Source organism: Rhipicephalus sanguineus, unplaced genomic scaffold, assembly GCF_013339695.2.
Source record: "Rhipicephalus sanguineus isolate Rsan-2018 unplaced genomic scaffold, BIME_Rsan_1.4 Seq1178, whole genome shotgun sequence".
Taxonomy (NCBI): domain Eukaryota; kingdom Metazoa; phylum Arthropoda; class Arachnida; order Ixodida; family Ixodidae; genus Rhipicephalus; species Rhipicephalus sanguineus.
The window spans coordinates 37,501-60,001 of record NW_023614445.1 but is presented as its reverse complement, the minus strand read 5'-3'; the positions used below and the strand labels follow the sequence as shown (position 1 = coordinate 60,001).

Below are 22,501 nucleotides of genomic sequence, written 5' to 3'. Positions count from 1 at the left end.
ATATATATATATTGCCGCTTTGTGAGGGCCCCTCCTCCAGTGAAGGGAGACTTTAAGCCCTGCTTGTAGTCATGCAGCCCTTACTGTGTCGTCGCAATGCTTACTGCGATTCGAATACACTGTGTAAAGCATAACAAAACATAACACTGCCGCAGAAAGAAAGCTGCGCCCACGCGACCCAACCGACCCAACAACGGCCGCGGCGCCACCTCCTCGGCCGGCGTAAAGCCCCTGGATATTTTTGGGAAAGTACCGTCTTTCTTTTAACCGAGCCGCCACGCCGAGCACCCTCCTCTCCCGCCTTCTACCTCCCCGCTTCACGTGCCTACTAGCTTTTCTCGAGGATGCCGGCCTAGTCGAACGAATTTTTCTAGCCGCTCACCACGGTGACTCGGACGCCCGTTCTCCTGCCCCCCCACCCCCTCACTGTTTTTTTTTTTCACTCATACCTTTCTTTTTCTTCTTTTACCATACTCTTTTCACTCTCACTGTCCCTTTAATCCCCAATCCCCCGTGAGTGTATCGGTTGAGGTGTCCTCACTTGAGAGACAGTTATCGTGCACTCCACACCCAATTTCCATTTTCATTTCCTTCTTCCTTTTAAGAATCACCTCCCCCCCCGCCGCCTGGGAAACGCGCGCGTTATCTGCGTGACATAGCATTCTTGATAGGAAGTGGCGCCAGCCGGGTTATACGGCCGGTGCCCGCACGGTGGTCGTTTGGGAGAGGACATAGATACGGTTTGGACACTTGGGAGAGGAGGGTTGGACACTTGGGAGAGGATATGGGGGAGAGTGTCGCTACTTTCTATATATCAAGGGACTTTAGGCCGGCGCAGCCGCCGCGCGTGCGCAGCGCGCGGAACGCGCGGAACAGCTCTATCACCACGTGACTTATGCAACGCGCTCAGACACGCTGCCGGACTCAATCGTTTTGTGCGTGTGTTGTGCGTCGCCTCCCGATCGGTCGAGTTTTGCAGTCGGTGTTTCGGCTGTTTGAAGTGTGCCTGCGCTGTGTGCTCGTCCTTTAGCTTCTGCCATGCTGCTTATTACGAAGATGCACTATACTCAAAGGGAGACCTGCAGCTTCATATCGTGGAGCACTCGAACTGAAACGGTATGTACCACTATCACGTTGCTACGGCCAGCGCTTTGTCAAGTCCGACAGCGCGATCTAATGCCGTTAACTAAGCTTTTCTTAACTGGTTGACGATCGGTGAGCATTTGTTAACGTAGCGAGCATATGTGAGTGTATTGTTTCATCGGGATGAGGGCAAAGTTGTGTGACATTAGGCGCGGGCAAGCTTTGCTTTGTTTGGTGTTGAAAGCAGTGTGCGCATGCGCGGTTGTGATTCGGAGGGGGATTTGAACGCAGTTGTGGCGGTGCCCTCCTGTCGGCGGTGGTGTTGGAAGGGGGCCCCGCTCTCGATGAACCACTATTTCGATTTAAGAATAGTTGGGTTGTGACGGACGGCGCCTGTTACCTCTAAGCGTCAAGCGTGTCTAAGGCGCGTATGCTTCGGCCTGTTGGTAATTCAAGTGCATTTTTTTTTCGCACAAGAAAAAAAAAACAGGACAGAAAACAACGACGTGGTGTCCGCGTCGTTCTTTTCCGTCCGTGTTCGTTTTGTGCGCTAAAACTACCGTGATGCTCGGGTTGATGCGTGTGGGTCATTTTAACGCAGCATGTTGCATCGTTTTAGGTACGCTGCGCGAAGCTCGCCTAAGTGCTAATACATTCCGTTTCGTTAAATTCGTACCGATGTTTTAATTCATCCGTAACATAGGTTTCCTGATAATGCCGGCACCCGTGCGCGGGGAGCCGTTCGTTAAACTTGACTTGTGTTCGAATGAATTTTTCATGTCTATGTGTGGCCGAATCGCCTGAACTGTGCAAGCGCTAGTTCGAGCATCAGTGTGCACTTAGACGTGCGCAGGGTTCCCCATCAGGGGGGAGGGAAGTAGGAAGGTTAATCGCTGCCCCCCTCCCCCCGCCTTACTAAAAAGTGAAAGTATGGGGGCAGACTTTGAGCCCCCCCCCCCCTCTGTCTGAATTGACAAGGGGGGGGGCACCCTCCCCCCCCCTTCATGCGTACACCTGAGTGCCCGCGTTCGAGCACAATTTATTTTATTCTGTTTGTTTCCATTATGTCTAGCTTTCATTATTTTGTTGTGGGTTATTAAGAGTTGTATGCGCCTCGCCTCGTTTTGGCGTTGTAACTTCGCTAAATACTTTTACGTGTACAAACATTAAAAAACGCAGTTTGTACGACCACCTCCAATGATATTATTTGGCAAAAGACAAGCCTAATGATTTTATAAGATATTTTAAATTCTCCAATCATCTTCAAGGCTGCAAGTTGCAGCCTTGAAGAGAAGTCCTTGTGCATAGTTTTGTTTTATATGCTTTTTATCGATGTGCAGGAATCCTTCATGCCACTAAAGAATGCTCCTTTTTCTTTAAAAATGCGGATGATATTTGTCAAATAGTACTTTCTCTTTCCCAAACAAGCTAATTGCACGTAGAAAAGCTGTTAATTCTCTCCAGTTCCATATGGGGCATGTTATGAGCTCCATATTTGGATGGTACTATCGCGAGCAATATGAGCTCGAACACGCGAGCGCGTGGCGAACAGCCTTGAACCTTACGTCGGCTGATTCGCAGCGGCGGCTGTCGGAAAAAAAGCGGAAAGGGCGCCGCGCTTCCACTAGCTGTTGACCCTCCCGCTTCGATATTGTTGATGCGAAACAGCATCTTAGAAAGTGTCAGTGGCCGCTAGCGGTGATATGAATTCCCATCAACGCGAACAGCCACATCAGACTAGGTAGCTGCTGAGACATCGGCTGTTACGTAGCCTGCCACGATGCGCAGGCCATGCTTGTGCATCGGTATCTCGGTGGTGTCGGCCATAGAGTTTCATACAATACTTACTAGAGGGAACTCTGGCGCTGCAACGCATGGCGCTTCAGCCAGCATGGGAATGATGGGTAGTACACGGATTTGTCTAAACTTCGTTCTTTCGGCTCCGTTTGGCTCCGCGTCGCATGCGTCCGCTTTGTCGCAAAACGAAGTTCAGCAAAAGTCAGCAGTTCCACTTCACCACTTTAACCTTTTTGTGCTCACCAATTCAAATCTGGTCACAAAGTTCACAACCATCCATTCTTTTATCCGAAAGAAAACCAAAACACTGCAATAAACAAAGCCACAAGTGCGTTCGAAGCCCGCAGGTACGAAGACTAGGCAAATCCGTGCACTACCCATCATTCCCATGGTGGCTGAACGATCGCAGCGCCAGAGTACCCTCTAGTTAAATTTAGGAAAATCTGTGGTGTAGGCTGAGGATTTTGCTGCGCCTCATTTATTTATTTTGTTATCATTGCTAGCGGTCATTGGCACGCAATCAGCCGACGCTAGCGAGGCGGGAGTACCAACAGTCAGCGGAACAGCGCCCCCCCCCCCCCCCCCACTCCCCTCCAGTTTCAGCAGCGCCATCAACGTATCACCCTATCTCAGTTTTAAGGCTATTTTCCACGTGCTCGCATGTTCGAGCTCATATTACTCACAATAGTACACGGTACAGAAACTGTTATTTACTGAAACAAATAATTGAAGTCTGTGTAGCGCTTTCCAGACAATGATTTTTTTATTTTTTATTATGCAGGGAGAGAGCGTTCCAATAACACCTTGCATTGTGTACGATGGCCCCGATCTTCCCTATGCAAGCAAGCTTTTCCTCCATGTGGACAAAGAACTGCTCTTCAGTGTGTCCAATGCCGAAGAATGAGTAGCTGCACTCATGGCAGTACATTGGCTGTTAAATATCGACTGCCATCACAAGGCGTTCAACGTTCTCGTCGCTGTTGAGTGGCTCCTTCTTGGCCAGTGGGTAATGACTCCGAGGACACAAGTAGTAAAGCTCCTGAACATTTTCAAGAAAGCCTAGAAAATAGGCCTCAGCCTCTGCTTAAAGTATGTCGCCACCTGTGATTAACTCGAGCTTAAGCCATAAAGTTATATTTTCATATGGTAACGAGTAGTTATTTATTTTACATTATATAGAAACGAATACTATGGCGGTACTAGTATTTCATTTCAATTTCTTGCTCATTTTCTTGTGACATTTTAATACAAGCCATTTTGTCTCTGCCGATTTCAACATGTTCTCGCAGGTCATTCCACTTTGTGGTTATTGGCTTAGTTTTTATATTCAAAGAACTTTGTGACTTTTTTTGCAGTAGTTTTAATAATTGAGATCTTTTGCTATTGAAACTTGAGCTTAACAAAACTGCCAGTACTTGTCAGTGAAATCAGTGCATCGAATATTGTTTTAAAATTTATTCTTGAGCTATATGACAGGCTTTAAGTTTTGTCAATATTTTTTAAAAGAAATAAATACTCGTTTTATTCAATTACCAATGATTCTGTTGTCTTTGCTTGGAAAGGGATAATCTTTAAATTTCTCTGAACATGCCCGTGTAAAATTTGATTCCACTGTTGTTACGTAGGTAATGCTTCTGCAGTGCTGTCGTGGTCATAACGTCCCTATTCCCATGCATTTCCTGCATATTACCGCATTCAGCATGCGCTGCAACGTGCGCGTCATGGCCCGATTGCTCACTTTTTTGTGTTGGAGCCACAATACATTGCTTTTGAGAAAGTGGGAAAGATTTCATAAATTCAGCAATGTGCACAGTTTTCTACTTCACTCATGTACTTTCCCAGAAAAGATAATATGGAGGCCTGCTGTGGAAAACGACATTCTGAGTCCTTATGTTGCGTGAGTTGTCACGAAGCATTGATACCCTGCTCGTGTATCAGCTACAGCTGTGTGATGGCAGTGTTTACCCTACTAAGAAAGTCGACAGCAGGCAAAATGGTGTGGGCACTGCTGTAATTTTGAAACTTTATCAATCCACTTTCTCATCAAGGGATTGCACATTTCTGAACTATCTCCTTAACAGGAGAACGACCAGACTGTACCTTGTGTGTTCCAGTTGATTTCAAACACATACACTGATGTTATGCAGCCCATTCAAGACGATGGCACCTTATTTTTTCAACTGCATAAGCGCAGGTATAAGTGGCACCAATATTTCCATTCTTGGGAAGGGCAACTACAGCGGGAAAATTCATTCTGGGGTGCGCCCAAAGGGACCAGGTGTCTGTAGTGCCCCAAGGGGGCTGACAGGGAAGAAGGTTCATTTGTGCTTCTCCCTGTAACTGCTACCTTTTCGAGGGCGGTTTCATCTATTACACCCCACTCGCACGGGTGTAGCTTGTTCCAAGACCCATACTGCACTATACGGCTGTGTTACAATGAAGCATGTTAAATTGAATTCCTCATTATGAAGTCGAAATAACGCCCTTGCTTCATATTTTGACACAAACGCCTTGGTCATTTGTGCTCCTTGTTTGGCGGCATACGCGATGCCGCTCCGCACACTCGAGAAAGGTCATTGAATACTGTAGAATTTGTCTCGGATGTACGAGCTCTGTGTTTATTAAAGCTTGACTTTATTTTGTACTATTGGATAACTGTGTGAACATCTTGCAATATGTGTCAACACATTTTAAGTGATGACTTTATATTCAGTAACGATTGCACTGTATATGTAAGGGCCATATATGCCGTGCTTCATATGCACCATAAAATCAGTGCTGCTGCCAGCATTTTCCTTCTGTGGCAGGAGAGAGATAAACATTTTAATGAAGCTGGAGATGTTTGCCTGGCTGTTCGCCTGACATGCTACTCCAGGTGCTGGGTGACGATTATGATATATACAGTGATAACCACATAACACATACAGTCACACAAGTTTACAAAGTTTGGTTCAGGCTCGTGGCCCGCAAGAAATTCAACAGCGCTTTCGTGGCACGTAGCGCACAGGTGCTGCTTTGCCATGGGCCCAGAACATGTCGCAACTCTAAGCACGATCCCCGTTGAAGATGCAAGGCTGCCTTCAGTGACTGTCTCTCTGATGCGTATCGCTTGCATTCACAAAGAACATGATGTAGATCTTCTTGGACGTTGCATTGGACGCACATTGGTGAGTCCGACAGCTTAATCTTGCTCCTGAAGTAGTTGGTGTATGCGACGTTCAGTCTGATGCGGTGCAAGCATGTTTCATCTTGCCTGTTTAGGTCTCGCGGCATATCAAAGTTACACGATGGGTCAATCTTGTAAAGTGGTCCATACTGGTGATTAGCATCTGTCCAGAGGGATCGCTGGAGCCGCCAAGCGTGTGCCGATACGACTGTCGCGGCATCTTTCCTCGAGAAAGGTATCTTGATGATTTCTCTCGAGGCGTCATATCCAGCTTTGGCAGCGTCATCAGCATGGACGTTGCCTTGTATTCCACAGTGGGCAGGTATCCACTGCAGAGCAATGCGGTGATGGAGGTCACAGGCTTTGTTGCATAGATATTTGATGTCCATGACGAGTTGGTCTTGCGTGCGTGGAGACTTCAGAGACTGCAGCGCCGCTCTTGAGTCGGTGAAGATGACCCAAGACTCAGCTGTCTGATCTACAATGTAATTAAAAGCAGCCCGTAGTGCAGCCAGTTCAGTCGCTGTAGATGAAGTGCGGTGACTAAGAGTAGCAGAGATGGTGACATTGGCAGATGGAATCCAGACACCAATTGCAGACGATGTAGGTGTAACAGAGCCATCAGTGTAAATATGACGGTGAGCCCTGTAATTATTTTCCACGTGCTGTAGGGTGAAATATGTTAGTGCTGGTCCGGGTGTACGTCTCTTGTTCTTGAATCCAGGCACAAAAGTGATTATTGACCACGAAGGAATTTTCCACGATGGCTCCGTAGGCATTGATGCGCTTTGATAATGCAGCGGAAGCAAGCTCCGCACCACAAGACTGCTGTCTGAAGCAAGCGGATGACCCGGCATTCTGGTGGCATAACGCAAGTGAACTCGAAGAAACTCCTGCTGCAGAAGCACTGCAGCTGATAGGCGTCTGCTTTCGGCAAGGGTTCCAATACTTGATGTGTTTTTTGGTAGGCCAAGGCACACTCTCAGGGCTTTCGCTTGAGCTCCAGTCAGTGCTTGTATGTTGGTTTGTGAAATGCCATGTAACGCAGGAAGGCTGTATCTTAGAAGACCTTCACAGAGAGCCGTATACATTCGCAGCAGGGCACTTACGGAGCAGCCCCCGGCGTTGCTTGATAACATGCGGAAGATGCTCGCATATGATGCAACTTTTTCCTTTAGTATTCGAACTTGGGGCGTCCATGTCATTAGCCTGTCGATTGTCACTCCCAGAAACTTATGACTTTGCACATACCGAATGGGAGAATTCGCTACCTTTAACGTATAGCGCGAAACATCACGCCTCGTAAAAGCAACGGCGGCGCATTTTTCTGGTGACATCATTAGACCTCGCCCGAGTAAGAATTTTTCGATTGAATTGAGAGCTTTTTGTAGTCTTGCTCGTAGGACACGTCTGTTGCGACCACTGCTCCATATACAAATGTCATCTGCATAGAGAGAGATTTCGACCGATGCAGGGATACACTTCTCCAGTCCAATGAGAGAGATGTTGAATAAGGTTGGACTTAGAACACCGCCCTGGGGGACTCCTCGATGCACTGTGTGCGGGGCTGTGTCACCTTCTCTTGTGGACATGTAGACTGACCGATCAGTGAGGTAGTCCAAGATCCAGCGGTACATACGACCGCCAACTCCGACAGACTTCAGGGCGTATAGGATGGACTCGTGAGTCACGTTATCGAACGCTCCCTTGATGTCGAGGAATACGCCGATAGTGATGTTGCCCGTAGCGTTGTTGAGTTTTACGCAGTTAATGAGACGAATCGCATTGTCGATGCTACTGCGGCCCTTTCGAAACCCTGACATTTGTGGAGGGTATGCATTCATGTTCATCAGCAACCAGTCCAGGCGCATCAATACCATCTTCTCCATAAGCTTTCCTACGCAACTGAGAAGAGCAATGGGACGATAGGAGTTAAGGTCCGTTGGAGACTTGCCAGGCTTGAGAATAGGGATGACACGAGCGCGTTTCCAGCAAGGTTCAAGACGCCCACTCTCCCAGCTGGCATTGAATATGGCAAGAAGGTGCATCTTCGCCTTGTCGCCTAAATGCGTTAACTCAGCGTAGCTAACGCAGTCAGGTCCGGGAGATGACGCCTTGTTCACCAGTGCCAATGCTCCAAGCAGTTCCATGATCGAAAAAGGTTCATCCGCCTCTGTGGTGCTCGTCATCGCTAAAACCTCTTGTGCTACACGAGGCAAGGTCGCTTGCGCCACTACTGCAGTCATCTTAGAGCAGAAAGCCTCCGCCACGTCCAACTCGCTGCTGTTACGAGATAAAGCAACTGAACTGAAGGGATGCAGTTGAGTCGGTGTGGTTTTTAAGCTGCGGACGATACGCCATATTCTTGACAGCGGCTTTCTTGGGTCCAGTTTAGAACAGAAGGCCCGCCATTGCCTCCTATCTAGCTTATCCAGGTGACGTTGGATTTGTTTTTGCATTCGCCTGGCATCGCGAATATCATCTGCAGACAATGTCCTACGAGCACGTCTTTCAGATCGGCGGCGAATGGCCCGGAGCCTCTCATACTCAACGTCAACCGTTGAATGAGTTCGAGGTGGTTCTAGGCGTTTGGTGCTACTTTGTTTTGCTTGATTGAGCACAGCCACAAACTCCTCATACGTCATTCCAGATGGGTCTGAATCTTCGATTGTAGCGTTGTATAACTCCCAGTTAGTGCAACGAACCACCCTCCGTTGCGTGTACTGCTTAGGACAGCCCAAGGAGATGTAGGTTGGCACGTGGTCACTACCATGACTTTCGATGTCAGCAAACCAGGTTGCCGTGGACATGAGGTGCGCGGAGATCATTGTCGTGTTCTCGAGGAGCACGAAAGAAAGCGACTCTCCACACGGCTTGCTGGTAACAAAAAGCGTTTATTTCAGAGGCGCCCGGACGCGCCTGCTCTCGGGGTGTAAACCGATCCGCGCACCGGGAGGGCGCGCTGGGCTGTCCGTCGTTTACACTACGCGGCGCGTGCGTGTTACAGTAGGCGAGGCGCCATGCCACATCTCCCTCTCTTAAGTGACTACACCGTAACGTTCAGGCACAAACACTCTGCGGCCGGAACGGGTGGTGGTTGCTGGAACCCTCGATGTCTCTGCTGCAGCATCGTTGACTGGCTTGGGCAGTGAATTATTGCTGTCGGTTCGCAGCGGGTCACCTCGCTGGGACGAAGCTCCATTGTAGAGGGCAGCTAGCGGTCCCGCGACTGTCGACGGCTCGAAATCTTCGTCGTCAGTGTCGGAGAATAATGAGGAGGGAAGCGGTTGCGCTTTCTTCTGTGAGGCCGGTAATGGGACGAGCATCTTTCTGTTGCGACGCACGTGTCCGCGCTCTGTTTGGACCCAGTAGGAGCGGGGAGTGTCTGCTTGTTGAGTTATCTCCCCCTCGCATTTGAGGTCTCGCACCCAGACACGGGTGTTTGGAGAGAGAGCTGGTAGGTCCTTAGCCGCATGACGACGGTTGAAGTTTCGCCTCTGGCGTTGTTTTGCTTCGAGGTCCCTTTTCGTCACTTGTTTGTTGTCGACGTTTCCGGGAACTAGGAGGGCAGGAAATGCAGGAACTCGAGAGCGTAGCTGGCGTCCCATGAGCAGTTTAGCCGGGCTGAAGCCTGTCGGCCCCGGCGTGTCTCTGTAGGCCAGTAGGGCGAGGTACGGATCGTCTGCTTTCTCGAGCAGATGTTTCAATGTTTGAACGGCACGTTCCGCTTCCCCGTTGGCCTGCGGATGAACAGGGCTGCTCGTGGTGTGGTTGAAGCCGTATGCTTTAGCGAATTCTGCGAATGCCGAGCTCGAGAACTGCGGGCCGTTGTCGGATACCACTGTCACAGGGATGCCATGACGAGCGAAAATGCTTTTGAGGTGGTTAATGACGGCGTCTGCGGAGGTGGAAGCAAGGAGTGCAATCTCGGGGTACCGTGAGTGATAGTCCACACATATCAGGTAGTTCTTTCCCCGAAGTTGGAATAAGTCGATCCCCACCATCTGCCATGGAAGCTCTGGTGTAACTGTCGGCAGAAGCGGCTCGGCTCTTTGCGGTCGGTTTATAGCGCAAGTTTCACAGTTAGAAACCATTCGCTGGAGTTCCGATGAAATTCCTGGCCACCACACAGACTGTCTTGCCCTTGCTCTGCAGCGCCCGATGCCTTGGTGCCCCTCATGTAGGCGAGTGAGAATTTCGCTTCTCAGAGAATGAGGAATCACTAGGCGTGTTCCGTACAGCAGGTAGCCATCGTTTTCAGACAGACTTGTTCGGTACTGCCAAAACGGAGAGAGGGGGGCTGGGACGTTGCGTTTTTCTGGCCATCCGTTGAGGCAAAAGCACAAAAGACGCTGGCAGACCTCGTCTTCTTTTTGAGCTTTCTTCACTGGATCGAAGGCGGAAGTTTGCAGACCCATGAGTGCACCCTCTACGTAGGCGCTCACTTCATCACAAGTGAGAGTTCCCGCTGTCGAGCTGCTTGCAGTTGGTGCTCTCGAGAGAGTGTCAGCAGTAGCAATACTTTTTCCTGGGACGTACTGCATGACGTAACTGAAGCGCATGAGGCGCATGCGGAAGCGTTGAATTCGTGGTGGCAGCAGATCGAGAGACTCTTTTCCCAGGAGGGTGATCAAAGGTTGATGATCTGTTTGAAAGGTTGCCGTGAGACCACGCAGGTATTCTTCGAACCGTTCGGCTCCCCAGGTTAGAGCCAATGCTTCCTTTTCTATCTGAGCATACCGCGTTTCGGCGGGCGTTAGGGATCTTGAGGCGAATGCGACTGGGCGGTTGTTCCCATCCGGTTGCACTTGTAGCAGTACTGCGCCCAATCCGTAGGCTGATGCGTCTGCTGAGAGTGTAGTAGGATATTCCGGATGGTATTTTGCCAAGCACTGGTCCGAACAGATGAGGTCCTTGATGTTTTGGAAGTCTTTATCCTGAGCGGGGCCCCATGTCCACTCCGACGTTTTCTTGAGGAGAACGCGGAGAGCGGCTGTCCTTTCGGCCAAATTTGGCAGGAACCTTGCCAGATGGTTCACCATCCCTAAGATCCGGCGGACTCCGGCGACGTCTGTAGGCGGCGGGAGGCACTTGATAGCCTCGACTTTTTTAGGGTCGGGACGTATGCCTTGACTACTGATGACACAGCCTAGGAAGGTCACCTCCTTCACGCTGAAAGCGCATTTAGAGCGGTTGAGGGTGATTCCAGAGGAAGCAAGCTTCTTGAGAGTCGTGTCAAGGTTTCCGTCGTGCTCGGCTTGATTGCGGCCAAAGACGAGAATGTCGTCCATGAGGTTGACGACTCCTGTTAGTCCGCTCAGGATTTCGGACATGCGTTTTTGGAAATACTCCGGTGCTGACGTTATGCCGAATGGAAGTCTCGTGAAACAAAAGCGTCCAACTGGCGTAATGAATGTTGTCAGATCTTGGCATGTCGGCGAAAGAAGGATTTGGTGAAAGCCCGAATTTGCATCTAGTCTTGAGAAAACGGTTGCCTCACCTAACAAAGCGAGCGTCTGTTCCACTGACGGGAGGGGAAATCTTTCCCTGAGGACTGAAGAGTTGAGGCGGGTGAAGTCCACGCATATTCGGACACCTCCTGAGGGTTTCACTACCGGAACAATTCCGGCGCACCAGTCCGTAGGGCCTTCTACAGGGCGGATCACTCCTTGTTGTTGCATGCTGATGATCTCCTGCTCGACTGCTTTCCTAGGGGCACAGGAATGCGCCTTGCCACGGTAACGGAATACGGCACAGCCGCGGGATTGAGGCGAATTGTGTACGCACCCGGCAGCAGACCCAGACCGTTGAAAAGTTCGGGATATCGTTCCTCAACGCGTTCCGTGGCGCACAGAAACTTGACTAATCCCAAGCTTTCGATGGCAGGTAATCCAAGGAGGGGATGCTTCAGCTGCTGCACAACGTAGACGACTTGGTTCGATCTTCGCGACCTCCACGTGATCGTTGCGTCAAATTTCCCGACGACCTGAAGTGCCCTGCCGCTCGGTCCTGAGAGGGTTTCGCTTGCTGGCTGGAGATGTTCAGGAATTCCAGCAAACGTAGCCGGGACAACAGAAACTTGAGCACCGGTGTCGATCTTTGCAATCAGTGGACAGCCGTTCAGGTCGACTTCGACAAGCCTTGAGTCGTGCTGAGCGTCGGCTGGTTGGTTTACCGCCCCAAGAAACATCGCTGAGGTTCCTTGCTCGAGCGTTGAGATGTCTCTTGAGGGAACTTTTCTGCAAACACGAGCGAAATGTCCCCTTGTGTTGCACTTTGAGCACTTCTCACTCTTTGCTGGGCACAGAAAACGAGAATGAGGCGCTCCACCGCAGTAGTCGCACGATTTAATATTTGATTTCGTGGCGTTGTTATGCGGTCGCGGTAGGTTCTTGCCTTTGCCGCGGCGATTGTGGGAGACGGCGTCGAGACCGGTGTATTCTGACTTGAAAGACGGTTCCCCGGAGGCCTGAAGGAGCTGCTGCTGCTGCTTGCGCACGGACTCCTTTTGGCGTGCCTTAGCGAGCGCCATGGCGAGTGTGAGGTTAGCGTCCATCTGTAGGGCTTCGCAGAGCTTCTTGTCGCGGAGTCCCAGTACGAAGCGGTCGCGGATGAGGCGATCCCGCAAGTCACCGTAGTCGCACCTGTCTGCCATGTTGTATAGGGCGGTGACGTATTGGTCGACGGTCTCGGAGGGCTCTTGTTCCCGCCGATTGAAGCACGCTGACTCGTACACGACGTTTCTCGCTTGGACGAAGTGCGAGTCAAACTTCGCCTTGACAAGGTCAAAGTTCTTGCTGTCTTCCGTGGAGAGCGAGAACGTGTTGAAAATTTGTCTCGCTTGGCGACCCATTACGTAGAGCAGAGTTCGCACCTGCATTTCACGCTCTTGATGGACGAGACCCGATGCAAAACGGTAGTCGTCGAACTCGAGGATCCATGCAGGCCACTCGGAGGCTTGATCAAACGTAAATGGCTGAGGAGGCTTTAAAGAGAAGCCTGTCGCGGCGTTCGTAGCTGCCGTAGCCGAGTCCGTCATCGTGGTCGTTGGAGACCGTTGAGGACGACGAGAGCAGAGGCTAGAAGAGACGGCAGAAGGATCCCACTTCTGACACCATGTCGTGTTCTCGAGGAGCACGAAAGAAAGCGACTCTACACACGGCTTGCTGGTAACAAAAAGCGTTTATTTCAGAGGCGCCCGGACGCGCCTGCTCTCGGGGTGTAAACCGATCCGCGCACCGGGAGGGCGCGCTGGGCTGTCCGTCGTTTACACTACGCGGCGCGTGCGTGTTACAGTAGGCGAGGCGCCATGCCACAATCATGGTGACATCTAGGGCGCTGCACCGGTCATTCTTGAAGAAGGTTGGCTGTCCATCGTTAAGAATCGCCAGGTTGTTTCGATGTGCGATATCAAAAAGGCGTCTACCGCGGACTGAAGTCTTTCGACCGCCCCAGGCAGGGTGATGCGCGTTGAAGTCCCCGGTTAGTATGTGAGGTCCAGGTGTGCCATCTATTATGTCCTGCAGCCTGTCCACATCAAATGTAGCACGAGGTGGTATGTATGCCGCAATCACCGTAAAGGCCAAAGTGTCCCACTTCACTGTCACTGCAGCGTATTCATTGGATGCATCGGCTGATATGTGGTGAACATTGAAAGTTAAATCATTACGAACAGCCAAGAGAACTCTGCTGGTATCCATTCCCGTCGAAGAAACTGTGATGGTGTATCCTGAAAGACGAATGCCGGTGCGCACTCGGGACTCTGAGATGGCGATCACCGGAAAGCGGTGCTTATATACAAACTGTCTGAAGTCGGAGAGACGACAGCGGAGGCTGCAGGCATTCCATTGAAATACTGTTGCCTGTTTCCTAATGTTCTTGAAACTGGTCGAATGTTTGAGGCCCGTGTACTTAGATTTAGGTGCACGTTAAAGAACCCCAGGTGGTCGAAATTTCCGGAGCCCTCCACTACGGCGTGTCTCATAATCATATCGTGGTTTTGGGACGTTAAACCCCAGATATTATTATTATTGAAACTGGTCGGCTGAGCTGTTAACACCATTGTGCCAGAACAGGAGAGAGAAAATCAAGCAGCGTCATTATAGACTTAGCCACCGGGGAGGACATTGGAGTGAGGAAGCTGCGTACAGCGTCGACAAGAGCAGATAGCAACGAGTATATATTTCCATGGTCTTGTCGAGCGCCGCACTCGCGTGATCCACGCCAAGACGTTGGGGCCCGTGACTCTTTCGACAGGCCAGCTGAGCGTTCCTGAGCACCTCGTGTGTGAGGAGTTGGAGCTGATGGGCAAGTCGGTAGAGACGGGAACTCATTTGTGTCGTCAATTCGTGGCGGATTTGACGGCATTCCTTTGTCAACTGGGGGCATCACTGCTTGGCCACCACCTCGAGGTTTTTGTTTCTGGCGTACCGCATCCTTTGCCAATTGGTACCCAACGTTGTTTTCCACGTTGTAATTGTGTATCCGCTTCTCTTTACGCAAAATGGGGCAGTGAGTTGACGTATACTCATGTTTTTTTCCTGCAGTTAGGGCACTGTGGCTCTTCATTTCCACATGCAGATCGGTCGTGGTTGCCCCCGCAGCGTGAGCATCGTGCTTGTGACCTGCAGGCACCAGCAACATGGCCAAAACGCTGACACTTGGTGCACTGCCTCGGAGCCTCAATGTACTTGGCAGGAGCCACTATAATAGGTCATGCGCCCTTGAAAGGACTAGCTAAAGGGTAAGCTTTCTAGCGTTTCAATGGGAGCCAACTGGGAGGGGGAACCACTCGAATTACGGAAATTTTTGCCTGGGTGTTTGGGTGTAATTGTGCATAAACACCCTAACACCCTTCTTTCTCGTTTGGGTGTAATGTGCTTTTACACCCTACACCCTTTTTTCATTTGGGTGTAATATGCTTTTACACCCAACCACACCCATTGGGTGAAAGTTTGAAACTACACCCATTGTATAGGTGTAATCCTGATTGGTACACCTATTTTTTGGGGTGTAAGAGTGTGAGTTATAGACACCAAGTTACACCCATACGGGTGTAAAGTGGTTTACAGTGTAGGCTACTACAAGGTCAATGTATACATGGTGACTGAAGAAGTCCTCCTGGAACCCTAACCAGATTTATTGGATTTGCAGGGTGATACGTGTATTACGTATTTTTCTACGCAGCATGCGTCTTGAGTCATTGCTATAGTGCACCCGTTATTCAAGCGACTATTTCTTCGCGCCTACATGTCCCCATCGTCAGTGCTCACAGCTCTCCCTCTGTCTTCCCATCACATTCCCCTGGCGCAGAGTAGCAGGCTAGCGTAGTCTACCTCAAGGCGACACTTCACCGTTTCTTCTATCTCTCGCCCGGCCACGTATACGCTGTTCGCCATGTTCGTGGAATATCCGCTTATGAACAAGAACGCGTTGCTTATTGAGAGAGGCTTAAAAGTGGCAGTTTACGTCACAGAGCAACAGACTGTAGCCACTGTGAAACATCTACGGCAGCTTTCCGCAACGTTCCCGCGTGCGCCAAGAGCCAGAAACACTGCAACACATGATAGGGGAATGTAATTTCAACCAGAAGCACCCACCACCACTCCTCCCTCCCCTCACGCCCACCATGCTCCCCCACCGTATCCCACCCCTTAGATCTTTGTGTCCAGCCCCGGCCTGGAAGACCAGCTGCGGCTCGTTACCAGGGGCCAGGCGGCGAGAGACGCATATGGATTCCAGTGAAGAGGGGGCCACTTCCTTCCGGTGCATGCGCCGAAAAGCTCATAAAGTTTTTCATTCATTCACTGAAGAATTATACAGTGCTCAGCGACTTAAAGGCGATACTTGGAGCGTATGGCTTTCAGGCGCGCCGGGGACACCCAGCTTGTTCATGGTGTAGTATGATCAAAACGAGAGGCTTTGTGATCTACTGTGATGGAATTTAGTGCCACAGCGACCCAGCGAAGCGCCGGCTGTCATGCGGCCGGATTATTGCGCTTCAGTTACTGAGTGTTGGGGGCCGAATTCAGAAAGCTTCTCATTCGTAAGTCTTTTTGCGATTGGCCGAATGCCTTCGCTAGCAATACCTTCGTTCAGTGACAGGATTTGCTACAGTTTTCTTTTAAGGAAGTTTGTAGCGTAAGAGATGCCCGTGAATAACGGTCACATGATTAGATTTTATATAGAACACTGCGTGTACTATCTCTCTCCAGGAATAAACCATCGTGAATCACAACACTGAACAGATTAAGTGCCTAACAAATGTCGTTTCATAACAACGCTTTACAAATGTCAAGAAGCTCGCTCGCGCGCGCGTGCGTTTGTGATTTTTAAAAAATGGTCTAAAAAATGCGCCCCCCCCCCTCCCTTTTGTAGCTCCTCCGATTGCTACTGTTTCTTAAAAAATTACTGCGGCTTTGCCTCGGTCCAAATTTACATGAAAGTGTATAATGTAGCCTACATAACCTATGTTACATGTTTAAATTGGGGAAGAAGACTTAAAAAAAAATAAAGGGCTGTTGGGAAATAATTGCCCTCGGCCGTCTTGGCGGAGACGGCCAAGGGCAAGTGCCTATCGCGCCCCTTCGCCCCCTTGAACACAAACATCCGACATTTATTGTTTTATGAAAATGGGGTCATGTGCTGCACTTTACGATGAGCCGCAAGGCAAATAAAACGTTAAGGGACATCGGATGCATGTATCCGATGCCCTTTGAAAGCGGTATTGAGAGCTCGTGCATCAAACAATAAATACACATGTACACCACAGAGTTTTCAATGTCTTGGTGCGTGAACGTTAATTAATGTAAGCGCGGAAGTACATTTCCAAGAAACTTGCCTCGTCGTGGGCCTCCTTCACGATATGTGAAGGAGGCTTCTTCATGCTTGCGATAAGCAACGTGTACACTATCTCATCATTTGGGACACAGTGCGGTTTGCCCTTTATTTCTCCATTTAGCAGTCCTTCCTTTCGATAATTGTTCTAGCCTCTTGTGGGGCAAAAGTGCCGTATCATCTTTGTACTTCATGACGTTCTTGATGAAACGTCGATCCCGATTAGAGGTGCACCGGCTCCGGCTTCGTTTTCAGGAGCGAACGAATTTCACTGGACAGCTGCGAATATGAATGAAAGCAAAAAAAAAAAAGAAGATTATTCAGGCGAAAGGAAACATCATGGCACGCGCGACTCACTGCAACTAATTCTGCGCGGCTTTCATCAAAAGAGCCGACGGCATTTCGTTGCATTCATGCATGCACTCTCACGGACTGATGAGTCCAAATCGTACTAAAACGAACACTGCAGGACATAGCGCGCGCTTCCCACCGAAGCGAAACCTGCGGGCCACAAAGCATTGCGGAACCGGTATATTTCCGTTGCCGTTCAACGTGTCCCTATTAGTCGAACGTAATAGTGATTGCACGCTCTCTTTAGTTCTGTACTGCAAAGCATGCCTCAGTTTTCCGCTGACGTTTGTCATGGTTACGGCCGCAGCCGACAGCGCCCTCTTGCATACAGCTGTATCTGCTAGCACCCTTCGAAAGAGCTTTTCGTAATGAGGTGGCCTACGCACATCGAAAAGATAAAGAGTTACCCTTGCACTCGCGTTACTTAAATCACTTACGCTATTTGAAATTACGTCATTAACGGAAAGAAAATTAACACAGGCTTTAAACAAAACAGGGCGAAATCTCATACACTCTTACTGTTTCTTAGTGTGGTGCCAGATTCACAAAGCTTCTCGGGCCGTAGTCACAAAGAGATCTCACGCCATAATTCTTTCCTTGGAGAAACCTACAGCCGATGCTGATGCCGGACATGTTATTAGTAAAGACGACCAGCCAATGGTAAAAGAGCACTTACGGACGCAAAAACTTGTGAGTTTGACTTCTTGGACCCGTATTCACAGAAACGTCTTATGCCAGAATTGTAAGATAAAATTTTAGCCAATCCTGACGCTAGACGTATAATTAGCGAAGACGGTAGGCCAATGGTAAAGAACATTCATGACTGAAAGCCTTGTGAATTCCGCCTCCCTTCGTGATCACGTCATTGGTCGCCCAAGAGCTATTGGCAACTTGGATATGAAGAACACTAATCTACTATTTACAAAATAGCGAACCATACACGCGCGTACAGCCATGTGTATAGGGTGATAGCTGTACACCCGGGAGCGTGGTCTACTTGGAAGCAAAGGTGCCACTGGCCACATCCCTGATGACGTCGCTCTGGTTTACTTCGCCTGCAGCCACCAGCTTGGAACCTAGCTGCCAGACTTGCGTGTTGCCGGGTCCGCGACCAACGAAGAGCAGGTCTGGGCTGCACACGGAAAACCCACGCGAGTGTTTACCCCAAGCGATCATTCCCAAAGAAAACGTGGCTCTACACCGTACAACGACACATCTATCGACAGTAATCCGGCAAGAGGGAAAGGTAGAGAATGTACACGGACGCCCTTTCGGTGTCCTTCCAGTGAAAGGGTGGTCACACGAAGCAGAGGGCATCATCATGGCCCCGATTCCCGAAGAGCACGCAAGCGCGTGTTTCGTAAGACTCCAACGCCGCAAAATAGCTCTATCGTAGTATAGCGGAGTGCACGTGTCAGTGGCAAACAGCTCTTATACGATCCAAAAGCACTTCAAATTATCACACACACACACACACACACACACGCACACACACACGCACGCGCGGGTTTGATTTCATTTTGGCCGCGATGGCCATGAATCAACCCAATGTACACGTGTGTTATTGCATTTCGCCTCCATCGAAATGAAGCCTACGTTGCCGGGAATCGAACCCACGTCCTCGAGGTTAGCCGCGCAACAGCTTAGTAGGCAAGCTTATGCCATGGCGGGTGCCATTCAACTCTTCTGCAACGCTTAGCAATACATCAACGACGAAGAGTTCTGTCTACTTTTATTTAGTATTTTATTTTTTTCCAAGACACCTGTTCGATATTCAAGGACTTGATGATAGCGGATTAAATTTCGAGCTAATTCCTGCAAATAATTATCAGTTAAATTATCTACATTAGATGTCATATCAACCACTATTTCCTTTTCAATGCACAAGGTACATTGAAGGCGCTTCCTCGAATAATGGACGACTCTGAATGTGTATAATAAAGCAGGGCAAGCATCTTGCAAATGTGCACGTACTATAGTGCCCACCCATCAAACTTTTTCATAGCTTCAAGGCTAAAACCAGTCCAAGAGCTTTGATGTAACATTATCAATCATGAGAACATAACAGAATGTTGGCACGAGAACTCATTGGCGGCGCGCTTAATATCTGATGAAGGGGGATCGAACAAACCGTACATGAGAAACTGCGATCTGTGAGGAAGTACGGCAGTTGCAGTGCTGATTAGGGAGCACGACTAGCATTCATAAACACCGGCAGTGCGGGTATATTATATATATATATATATATATATATATATATATATATATATATATATATATATATATATATATATATATATATATATATATATATATATATATATACCCCGCACCTCCACCATAATATTACGTGAAGGCACACAGGGAAGCAGTGCGTATTTACAATATATTTACACAACGCTTAAGCGTTAGACAAGATGGCGGAGAGCGTGCCGCACACAGCAACATCACGTCGTCTGCTTGGTGCCTTCCTTGCTTCGGCAGTGTGAAACATTCTTGTAACAATATATATATATATATATATATATATATATATATATATATATATATATAATATATATATATATATATATATATATATATATATATATATATATATATATATATATATGTGAAGGAAAGAAGTGTTAATTTCAAGGGCTCGTTTTCTTTGTATACACAATATTAATGAGAACTAACAGACAATATACACTCAATATGGTTCAGTGGGCCAGTTCTTCTCGAGTAATGGGTATAATACAACGGAGGCCTTGTCAACAGTGATATAAATATTTATTCCCGACAGTTTCGGGAACCGAGGAAGGGAGGCCCCCTCCCGAAACTGTCGGGAATAAATATTTATATCACTGTTGACAACGCCTCCGTTGTATTATACCCATATATATATATATATATATATATACATATATATATATTATATATATATATATATATATATATATATATATATATATATATATATATATATATATATATATATATATATACATATATATATATATATATATATATATATATATATATGGGCCATTCCATACCAAGTGAATCCGCGGACTTTTCGGCCATCTCCAGTCAAGAAAATCATGCTAGTATATATGAATGTGAGTAGTAGTCATTGAGGCGGCATTTTTCTGGAAAACATTTTCTGACGCCTAGCCGGCGCATCGAACTTTGCGCACGGAAGTAAACTGTGTCGCGCAAAATAATTTGTACAAAGTTACTGCTTTTATTTATTGTTAAGGAACAATTTTTGTCTTAATCTAAAGGCGCTGATCTTTCATGAAAATGCTAGTTTACTTATTTTTGCATCAATTTTTATTATTTTTTGCAATGACGAAAGATCGAAAAATGCTGCAGGTTCAACGGGATTTTTGTTGTTTTTTTTTAGAAAAAGCACATATTTTTTCACAAGGAATATATTCGCACTATGGGCTTTATAGGTTCTTATAACACACGGTAAATATGCTCCCGGAACGAATGAAGCAGAAATATTGTAACAAAATTGGGGGAAGAAAACTTGGGAGAAATATCATTTCGACCCATGTTGCGGCTTAACTTTCGCAGTGTAGCGCTCCTAGTAAAAATTTCGCAGATCCCACGCGTTTTGGGAATCGGTTTCATGCGAAGCAGTCAGCGAATACTTCTATGCTGAATTTTATGGCTTTGAGCCAAGCGTTACGAGGTGGATCGACGTGTTTTGTAATTGTGGTAGCTGTGTGTACATCGTGGGCTCACCAGACACGTCGACAGCACTGGCGTTTGGAGGGTAACTTATGGTCTGACGTAACGTCAGCACTCACGTTAGAGCACATACGTCAGTATTGTCGCAACGAAGTGCACTTTATGGCGCGATGATGTGAATATCAAACTTAACTTTCGTTAATGTATTCCACCGCGGCGTGGCTCTGTGGCAGAAAACTTGATTGCCACGCAGACTGCTTAGGTTCGATTCCTGCTGGGATCCTAATTCTTATTCTTTCCATTCGTCGGGTCAACGCAGCCGATGTCGGTTTTTCTAAACGCTCTCTCATTTAAGTTACCAATGTCTGCTCTCGCCGGTCCTGGGTCGATATAAAATGTCAATCACCTGTGGCGCATATCCGTACACCGCGGCCCGTGGTAAACGGGTATGTGCCACACGTGTCCGGAGGAAAGGGTTTGACGACGTACACGACAGGATTGTCATGTTGTTCATGTGATGAGCCCCCAGTCATATTCGTCAAATCCTCTTACCCTCCCATGTGAAGTTTGGTCTACACCAAGCTAAGGAGGCGATCATGAGAAGACGTAGATAGATAGATAGATAGATAGATAGATAGATAGAAACGCTCAAAGTACCAAAGGTTCGCTGAGAAATGCTTCGCATTTAAAAATATTGTTTTTACGTCGTTACGTAGTATGCTTTATTGGTGTTATATACAGAAAGTTTGAAAACAGTAATTTTAAGCTTTAAGCCAGAAAAGAATTTTCAAACTGAACCACCACAAGGTTGTGCAAAGTTTCCCTTTGCCTCACCTTCACTGCATAGCACGTCAGCACATACGTGCGTGCGCACGTGTGTGCGCGCGTGTGTTTACACACACACGCACGCACACACACACACACACACACACACACGCACGCACGCACACACTGTAGAATACGCCACACTGTCCACTGCACCATAGTGAACTCCGGATGCCCCGTGTGTGTGTGTGTGTGTGTGTGTGTGTGTGTGTGTGTGTGTGTGTGTGTGTGTGTGTGTGTGTGTGTGTGTGTGTGTGTGTGTGTGTGTGTGTGTGTGTGTGTGTGTGTGTGTGTGTGTGTGTGTGTGTGTGTGTGTGTGTGTGGTGTGTGTGTGTGTGTGTGTGTGTGTGTGTGTGTGTGTGTGTGTGTGTGTGTGTGTGTGTGTGTGTGTGTGTGTGTGTGTGTGTGGTGTGTGTGTGTGTGTGTGTGTGTGTGTGTGTGTGTGTGTGTGTGTGTGTGTGTGTGTGTGTGTGTGTGTGTGTGTTGTGTGTGTGTGTGTGTGTGTGTGTGTGGTGTGTGGGTGTGTGTGTTGTGTGTGTGTGTGTGTGGTGTGTGTGTGTGTGTGTGTGTGTGTGTGTGTGTGTGTGTACACGGTGTCCGGAGTTCATTATGGTGCCGTGGACAGTGTGGAGTGTCCTGCAGTGCGTATGTATGTAAAACACACACGCACACGCACGCGCACACACACGGCATCCGGAGTTCCCTATTGTTGTACAGTGGACTGTAGATAAAAGAAATCGCTTATACGGAACTACCCGATGA

At 48.3% G+C, this 22,501-nt stretch overlaps 2 protein-coding genes across 2 annotated transcripts in view; both read right to left on the bottom strand.

Annotated features, from left to right (window-relative positions):
* Positions 1–9,084: 9,084 nt before the first annotated feature.
* Positions 9,085–11,379, bottom strand: LOC119376332 (uncharacterized). The gene is made up of 2 exons (XM_037646217.1): positions 10,461–11,379; positions 9,085–9,887 (listed from the first exon to the last, which is right to left on the bottom strand). The coding sequence occupies exons 1-2, from the start codon at positions 11,377–11,379 to the stop codon at positions 9,085–9,087; spliced, it is 1,722 nt and encodes a 573-aa protein (XP_037502145.1).
* Positions 11,380–18,164: 6,785 nt separating this feature from the next.
* The window catches only part of LOC119376329 (cytoplasmic dynein 2 intermediate chain 2-like), a 31,289-nt gene continuing 26,952 nt past the window's right edge, over positions 18,165–22,501 (bottom strand). Inside the window, exon 7 of the mRNA XM_037646216.2 lies at positions 18,165–18,365. Coding sequence (XP_037502144.2) covers positions 18,227–18,365 — 139 coding nt within the window. The 3' untranslated portion in view covers positions 18,165–18,226. The remainder of the gene's footprint in view (positions 18,366–22,501) is intronic.